At 41.9% G+C, this 9,511-nt stretch overlaps 2 protein-coding genes and 1 long non-coding RNA gene across 4 annotated transcripts in view; 2 read left to right on the forward strand and 1 right to left on the reverse strand.

Annotated features, from left to right (window-relative positions):
- The window catches only part of LOC106816017, a 6,428-nt gene extending 2,941 nt beyond the window's left edge, over window positions 1–3,487 (forward strand). Inside the window, exon 4 of the mRNA XM_014820554.1 lies at window positions 2,853–3,487. Coding sequence (XP_014676040.1) covers window positions 2,853–2,976 — 124 coding nt within the window. The 3' untranslated portion in view covers window positions 2,977–3,487. The remainder of the gene's footprint in view (window positions 1–2,852) is intronic.
- Window positions 534–2,394, forward strand: LOC106816018. The gene is made up of 2 exons (XR_001394823.1): window positions 534–647; window positions 2,334–2,394. It is a non-coding gene; the product is annotated as an uncharacterized LOC106816018 (long non-coding RNA).
- A 24-nt stretch (window positions 3,488–3,511) lies between the features above and the next one.
- LOC106816016 (nuclear fragile X mental retardation-interacting protein 1-like) lies at window positions 3,512–8,379 on the reverse strand. 2 transcript variants are annotated; one of them, XM_014820551.1, is made up of 10 exons: window positions 7,754–8,379; window positions 6,773–6,895; window positions 6,569–6,631; window positions 5,854–5,936; window positions 5,666–5,758; window positions 5,390–5,522; window positions 5,018–5,102; window positions 4,584–4,736; window positions 4,226–4,488; window positions 3,512–3,953 (listed from the first exon to the last, which is right to left on the reverse strand). In XM_014820551.1, exons 1-10 carry the CDS (start codon window positions 8,300–8,302, stop codon window positions 3,831–3,833), a joined length of 1,668 nt encoding a protein of 555 aa, XP_014676037.1. In that variant the 5' UTR covers window positions 8,303–8,379; the 3' UTR covers window positions 3,512–3,830. The 2 variants fall into 2 exon arrangements, with proteins under 2 accessions (XP_014676037.1, XP_014676038.1); XM_014820552.1 differs by having other exon boundaries at window positions 3,513–3,953; window positions 5,390–5,519; window positions 7,754–8,377.
- Between the last annotated feature and the right edge of the window lie 1,132 nt (window positions 8,380–9,511).

Raw genomic sequence — 9,511 nt, forward strand, 5'->3', positions numbered from 1 at the left:
CCAGGGTACTTTCCGTTATACCGGACCGTACCCAGGGTACGTTCCGGCAGTACCCTGGGGGACATAGACCCTATGAGCCTAACTACCTGGCTTTACCCAAGCTAGGTCACACCCCATGGCTAGCTATGGCGTTCCCTATAGTATAGCTATCCCTGCGTTATTATCCACGTAACCGTTAGCTCTAGTACTATAGCCCGCTTACATTAACTGCCGCTGGCAGCTAATCATGTGCTTATGTGCATTTTTCTGGGGATGGATCCATAGCTTTCACCGGATTCTGAAAGGGGTCCATGACTCAAAATAGGTTAACAACCACTGATCTAAGGTATATATGATGACTCTAAAATGCTTAAACTACTTGTCACAGATTGCCCTTGTAAAAACTTATGTCCTTGAAAGGTCCTTGAAAAATATATTCACATTTGTGGGAACCATGTTATTGTTTAGACAAGATGACAGGCAATGAATAGTCATTGAACAACTTCAATAAGTAAATCGCTATCCTTTTGTTCTTAATTTTCAGTTATAACCTTGTACATTTTCCAGTTATCTGTGTACTGCCCAGATGATATACCTGGAGTATTTGGACCGCTGACCACATTAAGCAAGTACTTAGGGAAAAACCATCATGCTACAATGGAGATAGTGTAAGCTGGCTGGATATACTAAAAACTACTAGCACTAGTGTAGCACATGTATGAAAATATATTGTGGGGGTCCCGAATTGCCGTGCCGAACTGCTAGCATACGTTTTGGCCGCGTTCAGCGAGCGTGTCGAAGTGGTACCGCGTGTCGCATGCGACAGGCGCTTGCCGCGCGCTACGAGGAGCATAGTCAACTGTCAACCACCTGGGAGAGGCGGTCTACAGCTATTGCAACCGCTCAAGTAGGTGTGAAATGAGCGATTCGTGAGCGCTTGAGCAAGCTGCTTGGTAGGCGCATGCATGTCAGATTTTTCTGACACCACTGTATAATAAAATTGCTAGGGTCGGCGGGTATATCTAGGGTCGGTCGGGAAAGCGGAAACTCATCTTTTTTTTTACGCCTAAGAGATTGCTATGAATCGGGCCGGGACTTAGAGAAATCATCGTAGTCTCATCAGCGTAATGAGCGTCCATATGGCCCCCGTAGACGGCCATTTCGCGAGTTTTAATAATTTCACTAATAATTGTCGTACAGACTTCAGATTTCCAACAAAATCTACCTTATCGGCTGCTAGCTCGTGTTGCCAGATACAGTGTTCGCTCTTGCAGCGAAGACAGCCCTCTAGTTCCTTCTCCTTCTACCATCTTTTCTCGCATTTCCAGTCATGGACGCGGCCATTACTCCACAATAACGTCTTGTTATTTATCCCCATGGTGATGACCCGCCTCTTACGCTGGATTTGGTAATCTCTGTAGTAATGACGTACATGAGTCAGCACTACACAGCGGCGACCGGAAGCAATGTACTGTCCACTTACAGCGAGAGAGTCGCAGCTTGCAGTGAACTCTAGTTCGATTTTCGTCCAAATACTAGATTTTCGTGTCTTACTCTCAGTCTAGGTGCTCTACCCATGTAACTCTTCGGTCACGCTACACAGATGAGCTGTGGCCCACGTTACAGTAGGAAAATATGCTAGCCGGAAAGCTAAACCTCCCGACTTTAGCCTGCCACTCTCAAGTCAAATTCAACTCGGCGTAATTTGGCAGATTGACGTGTTTATCGAATTCATACAAATCAAAAATAAAAGTCTGCAGCCATCTCATCAAAACAGAAATACAGCAGTGCTAGCGAACAGGCACCAGTTACCCTGCCACGCTGCCAAGATTCCCCTCTCTTTCTCACCACTGTTATACGATTAGCCCTGTAATGAGAGCGAATGCCAACATGGGTAGAGCTAAGAAGATAGGTAACGATACATGTTCAACACGGACATCCTAATTAGGCGTCATAATGCATGAATCGAATGTCGGAGGAAAATTGCAGATTTATGCATTTGTAGCGTTTCGCGTCTCCCGGCGACACCCGATGGCGCCACCGGTCAATACTTAGTGACTAGCAAAAATCTTGTTCTTCACTCACCCGTTGTGCCCGGAGGCGTTGAAACGGCCGTATCGTCGCCATCCGGACTCCGCTAGCCACTCGAGCGCTTCAGTGCTACTGCTACACATTGTTTCATTTTCGTGAAGATCGAAGTGCAATTTTTCATCATATCCTTGCAACAATTTTAGCTGTACCCTACTGGATCACAAGTTCTCTGGTAGTGCTTGGAGTTGACAGTTCCACACATGACAGGTAAACTGAATCATGAATAGGGACTATAGTGAATGTCTGATTTATCACATTTTCAGATGGATATTATGCGTTTTGGCTCATTTCCTGGAGGCAGCTGTGGCCGTCGTTAAATGCAGGTACAGCAGTATAGTGCACATCAGGGGCCCGTTGTCAGAAACAAAATTAGTCTTAACATTAGTCTTAACACTAACATTTTCTCGTAGACCGTCAACAGCGCTTTGTTTCATATTGTTATCAGGAAATCTGCTACGACTTTTCATTCAGGTAACTTCGCAGCGTTTCTGTCGACGGTCTAACAGAAAAAGTTAATGTTAAGACTAATGTTAAGACTAATTTTGTTTCTGACAACGGGCCCCTGGTTTTGATTTAGGATTAACGTAACTCACACACTAGAAGCTGTAATTCTGGAGAGGCAACTGGTTATATAATCGCAATCACCTATCATTCTTGGGCAAGTGGTGATTGTCTGCTCTCTCTCAATTCTTCAGTTAATGAAATGCAATTTATTGACATGGGTAAAAATCCTCCATCTGAATGTTTATAAGTGACTGATCATGTGTGATGGCCGTGTTTTTCAGGAAAAGCAACTTAACAATGGGATCCACGATGAAGTGGTGGCTGCAGACGTTCCTGCTTGGCTTCCCCTCGCTAAGGATCATTCTTCACTTCCAGGCTGATCAGCACAAAAAGTTACGCTAGCGCCTATTGCCTATCATGTACACACTGTACATTGATCGAAAATTCTAAAGCCAGATGCCTTTATTTCATTTTTACATAAAGCTGCTGTTTATTTTTCTGATAATCTTATTCCTAATTGACGAATTTCCTATAATCAGGCAAATAATGGTATTATTACACTTCTTACCAAAGTTAAAAAAAAAAGAAAAACACCTCGGGATGTAAATACTTATATTTTAATTAATATATAATTTATTTAATTAATATAGATGAATGCTGAATTGAAAATGAACTTCACTGCCAGCACATTTGACCACATGTGTGTAGGTTCACCTGTTTTTACTGGCAGAATTATGAATTAGGTTTATAGTAGCTTTAAAATTCCAGTATTTAATAGGTATGAGAGATGGATATTGTTTGCAATCCATTAATTATAGCCTTGTAAAGTGATCCCAACATTTTTTGATTTTATGGTGGTTTTACCAATCTTAAACACTAAAAATATATTTTATATAATTATATGAACTTGAAAGCAGAGTATTATTGTTTTTCATTAGTTTATTAGTTTATGCGATTTACACAGATGCCAATATTCATCATAGTTCACAAAACCTAGCCGAGGTTTGTCGCATAAAAATACAAGAATCTCACAACTGCACTTTTCTTTTACATGATTACAACTTATTTTGCTTTCACTATACACCCGAGCTTAATACTGACTAATTAATTGTATGTGATCAGTATCAGTTATTAGATGCCTTTTACATCCACATATATAAAAATGCAACATTATTATATGCAGTGCATTTCTTTCCATGTCTACATCCTCCATCATAAAACTAGCTGCACTTGTGCTGCCTCTAGTTGTAGCTTAATCATACACTGGCTGGACTTGTCGATTGATCTGATTGGCCTATTCCAAAGAAGTGGTTTTTGACTATGTATCGTACACACTGCAGTATCACGTTCCTTTCATGCCGTATCTCCGGTGCAAGTAGCTGCAATTTAGAGCAATACACATTTTTCAGTTGGTCATTCACATTCACCACCACTTGCCACTTTTAGGAAAACTATATCATTGTGTCAGAGCGTAAACTATAAATGTTGGTGATTATAGCTGCAATATGAACCATCATTTTATATTCCTATAGTCTCATGTGCACAAACTACAATAAAGAGGTTACGAATAGCGAATACACTCGGACAAGATCGTTACAGTTGATACACTTAACATATTTATCGATTGACATGGGTAAACGCTGTACTTCACCTTTTCAAGGAGAGTAGGTCGTCGCATCAACATTGGCTGCTGCTGTGGTCCACCGCCTCTCCTACGCTTCCGGCTCCGCCCCCTTGCAGGCGGCATGCCTTGGCGTTTGTTTACGTTGCTATTTATCTGGTGCCGATGTTCCGGCTGCTCGTCTGCCTTCGATTGCATGTGATCTTCGGAATGACACTCTTCATCACAATTTAACGTCACATTTGCGGCTTCCAAGATATGTTCTACGTCTTTAGTTTCCATTTTTGTTGAGGCTAAACAGGTTGAAAAACAAGTTAAAGCTAAATACATGATACTCGTAAATAACTGGGACAATTTGACTTATGATAGTAGGCAGCTCTGGGCTTACGTTTTTCTCTAACTTCCAACGTAAATGGTGTAACTTCCTCATCTGAATCACTACCATATGCAGCCAGTAAGGTGCCCAGTCCACCAGGCAATGCTGGAACTGATGGGTCAGACTTCATTATTGGTTCTACCGTTGGTGCTTCAGTGTCAGAGTCTGTGCATGAAGAATGAAATGCAATCGTCAATTACTAATCATAAAGCGACCATGTGCGCAGACGACTCGGTAATTTTTGTAACATATCAGGAACTTCAAGAAATGTCACATGAATTATACACAAATTGTAGACAGGAAATAGTGAAAATGTCTGTAGCCAAGTCAAACACTTATATACCAACTGCAATAGGAGAGTAATGGCAGTGAATAAACAAGGATGCTTAAAAACTGACCGATTTCAAACAGGACACATTTAAAAAGTATTTCGAAGAGATGTTAACCTTCATCATTATGGCCTGTGAGGAAGTAAGACATTGGATCAGCTCTTCCATACTGACTCTCATGAACCTCTGGCTTGTCTTCCTTCTGGAATTTAAACTTGCAGTTTAGAAATGCAAGTGGACAAACATTCATACTGAGGTACAAGGGACAGTGTGGACATGGACATTACAATAGGTTAATCAGCATAGTGGTACATGTTAATGTTACAATGCACAAGCAACTTATTACAGAATTGTCACAACACTTACCACGGCTTGTTGTGACACATCCTCATTGTCACAACACTTACCACGGCTTGTTGTGACACATCCTCATTGTCACAACACTTACCACGGCTTGTTGTGACACATCCTCATTGTCACAACACTTACCACGGCTTGTTGTGACACGTCCTCATTGTCCTGTCTTGTGTGTGATGTTTTTTTCATTTTCCCTACGTCAGTTCCACCTTCCTGGTAGACTTGTTTTCGCATACGTTTCTTTTGCAGCCTTCCAAATTTACTACTCAGGAAATATAAATAAAAATCCTATAGCTTGCATTTATAGTTGAAAAAGTTAAATTAAAACTATCCTTCATGTAATAGTTCAAATGTATAGCATGAAAAAGCAACAGGAATAATTACTGCTTTTTAGATTACGTAACTTACCCAAAAGATTTGGTTTCAAGAACTTCTCCTCTTTCCCGTTTATCTGTTGAAGAGGCTTTCTTCCTCATAATGTTCTCCTTTGTTGGATAATTCCTGCACAAATTTGATTGTGTTACAGAGGCAAATTTGTTGTAGAGGTATTTGTATCAGCAGGATAGAAAGCACTCCAAAAAAATTTCCACCCTTACCTTTTTCTCTCTTCTCTCCATTTCTGTATTTCACTCATTGTAGTTAATCGCTTAATCTTTTCTGCACAACCAGTCAAGTGTTGCTTAAATAAATAAAATACTGCTCAATACGAAGTTTGCCATCAAAACTCATTTCCATCATTTCAATTTAGCAAGGACTGACTAAATAAATTTTAGACGGGTGAAACATTGTTTATTAGCTGTTGGGCTTTTGTGTTCCAACTTCCCACACACATTTCTTATGTTTACGTGTTAAGTCGCTATTAGTCTGGCAGCATATTTGAACACACTTACACTGCCAGGGTATAGGCCGGGGTCTATGTCCCCCAGGGTATACTGCCGGAACGTACCCTGGGCACGGTCCGGTATACCGGAACGTACCCTGGTAACTATCTGATATGGTTAGGGTTAGGGTTAGGGAGTAGGCGTAGGTGACGCCCTAGACTCGTTAGTGGAGTAGGCGAGGTACGGTCCGGCATATTAGATAGTACCAGGGTACGTTCCGGTATACCTGACCATACCCAGGGTACGTTTTGGCAGTACCCTGGGAGACATAGACCCTGGCAGCAACACTCACTTGCCCGGTTGTTGCTAATACACCAAGCCGCAGTTCCCCAACATGTGATGCGTAGCCTATCTGGCAAACATGAAACATAGTACTGAGTCTGTTCAGCCATCGCTATAACAAGCAACATATTTTGTGCTGACTACTTACCCAGTGGATATGTTTCTGAACAACCTTAGGATGTGCTGTAAAGTTGCACCCTTCATAACTACACTGTGTAGAAATAAAACAAAAGAACAGATTATTACTCTAGATATCACATTACTCATACAAGTTAGTCCCCATTATTGGTAACCATAAAGGGTAGCACTAATCTATTTACAAGAGGTTGTAGGTTTCAATAAACGTCGTTACCTTCTCGTGTGTCTGTATGTGAGCTTCATATGCTTCTTCAGATTGAAACCCTCGGTCACAGATATCACAAGCATACAGGTTATATTCAGGCAGGTCCTTCTTGTTCGCTTTCTTCTTCCCTTTCTGCAAAACATTTATACATTGTATAAACATTCAACAGTTTCTGTGTACAGTTATCCCTTAGCCATTTCTATAGTAAGTAAGTACAAAATATAAATATTAATAATACTGCATAGCTCTTTATTACAGCAGACACCAGAATATATTGTTCCTGATAGAACATTGTTGCAGGACTGTTTGACTCGTGCAATATATTCTGGTATCTGTACAGTCTGTAGTGTAATACAGTGGCACCCTGATTTTACGCGCCCCGATTTAAGGCGAATTTGGACACAACGCGATGAGTCATTGGACCCCCTTTTTTTGCTCTTATATAGCCACGTATATATATAACCCCGATTTAGTGCAACCCCGTTTTTTTCGCGACGACATTTTATGGACCCCAACCACCATGTTAAGGCCATGAGAATTGAGGTATGAGTTTACCGTCCACTGCCCGCATGCCGTCAGAGACACTGCCGAAAATATTCATTATTTCAAAAGTATTTCATTATTTTCATTTTTAAATCATTAAAACCAAAGTTGTCCATTCAGAGCGATTAAAACATACCTACATTACCAATACAAACACGCTATAGGGCCTATTTGCATCCTTCATTGGGGTCCTGATCCCCCTCTGGCTCTTTGAGACCTTGGGTTTGGTTTTGGTTTAGGGGGCAAAAGCATGCTGACGTATCGTGAGTACATCGACTTACAGCCCGATCCCGAAAAACGTGTTCAATGGGTTAACTACAAATATGAAATGAATAATGAAAAATAAAAAATGAAAAAAAGCCTCCTCACTTTTCAAAATATCTCGGACCGTAAACTCATACCACAATTCTCATGGCCTAATAACGGAGCTACGAGTATGACATACACCTTTTGACTGACAGTGGTTGATAAATTGGTATCATCAGCACCATCATCATATTCATTTGATGTCGACGGAAGATCATTGTTGGCTTTCCTCTTCGATATTCTCTGCTGACGACCTCTCTGTGGCAGCTGCGGTGACATTTGCTGGTGAGACGCGAAGCCTGGCCTCGGGCCAGTACCTCGCATGGGGCCGGGGCACTGGCCACGCTTCAACATATTTGGCCTGTTATTTAGTCCGCGACCACGGTGCACATTACCCCTAAATATATTAGGTAGACGAATCCACGGAGCGCCGTGCATATTTGGATCTGGCGGGTGATGGAACTCGTCTGTGCAGTCGCTCATCTCGCCCGCAGTTCGCCACGGTGGTGGCTGGTTTCCTCTGAAGGGTGGTGAAAAGGGGGGTCTTCCGAAGCCAGGAACCGGAGGTCGGCAATAGCCTCTCATTCTTGGGCCGTTGTGCATGGTACCACGCCAAGGAAAACCAGGAGGTTGCCGTTGCTGCATATTTTGATAAAACTGTTGACATGCATGCTTCGTAGGCGCAGCCATATTGGTTGTTCGTATTGAACGGTTCGAACCAAAGTCGAACACAGAAAGAGCATCACGTGACTACTAAAATACTACGGGGGTGTCTATATTCAAGCTAGACCAATAAATTGTGCCCTAAAATTTTTTTTATTTTGGTGTTATTTTAACACCAGAAATAACACCAGAACTAAAATAACACTAAAATAACACCAGGGCAATTTTTAGGGCAAGCCAGTACGGGAGAAAAAACGGTACGCATATATTTGCTAATATATTGACTAATCGTGCGTCAATAAACTCAATATTCGCAGAGAGTATAGCTAAGACATGTGTCTATAGGTATTTAGAATATATTATGCAAATGATCTCCCGTACCGGCTTGAATATAGACACCCCCAAATACTACTGTACGCTGCGCACTGGGGCAGCTGGTGATCGAGATACAAGATCTATACCAAACTCCACGACAGATGGCGCTCTCGCTCATGGGCTCAATCTACGGTATTCTGAGTGTACGAAGGGGCGCTGCATGCAGTTTGACAATATACAAGCAGAGTACAAGAGCAACCAAAGCATATAAGAATAACCATAGACAGGGGCGTAGCTACCATAACGCAGATACGCAGTTGCGTACACATCATTTTTACCAAACATTTTTACTAAGCCGTGATGTAATGTAATGTGACGCGCCCACACGCACCCGCACACGCATACGCTCGCTCGCACGCACGCACGCACGCACGCACACAGAGAGGAAGAGAGAGAACGAGAGAGTTTAAGAATGTGCGTTAGTTCAACATGTCTTGATAATAAAACGAAAATTACATGATTAGTTATAGCGATCTTTAGTGATCACATTTTGTTGCTCATGAAGAGAATAGTTCTACTAAAAAGATAATTGTCGTAGTCAGAATGAAGGCTGTACATTTACTCAAAAGTGCCTCAAATAGATCTCCTGCGATCTATATTTTCAAAATGTTCTGGGGGAGGACCCCAGGGACCCCGCAAGGGCGTAACAAACAGCAACAATTGTATATATTTGTATATGTATATATTTGTATACATTTTATATACATAATTATGTGTGTGGGTGTGTGGGTGTGTGTGCGCGCGCGCACGCGTGCGTGCGTAGGCCTATACACGCCCGTGTGTGAGTGTGTGTGTGTGTGTGTGTGTGTGTGTGTGTGTGTGTGTGTGTGTGTGTGTGTGTGTGTGTGTGTGTGTGTGTGT

This window comes from Priapulus caudatus, unplaced genomic scaffold (assembly GCF_000485595.1).
Source record: "Priapulus caudatus unplaced genomic scaffold, Priapulus_caudatus-5.0.1 Scaffold1262, whole genome shotgun sequence".
Classification (NCBI taxonomy): domain Eukaryota; kingdom Metazoa; phylum Priapulida; class Priapulimorpha; order Priapulimorphida; family Priapulidae; genus Priapulus; species Priapulus caudatus.

Bases quoted from the DNA above. Each gene is read 5' to 3' on its own strand.
- LOC106816016 (XM_014820551.1), bottom strand. From the start codon at position 8,302: ATGGCTGCGCCTACGAAGCATGCATGTCAACAGTTTTATCAAAATATG. The intron at 5,103-5,389 runs GTAAGTGTTGTG...TTTAAATTCCAG, and splicing joins ACGTGTCACAACAAGCCGTG to AAGGAAGACAAGCCAGAGGT. The intron at 4,489-4,583 runs GTAAGCCCAGAG...CAACCTGTTTAG, and splicing joins GTTGGAAGTTAGAGAAAAAC to CCTCAACAAAAATGGAAACT.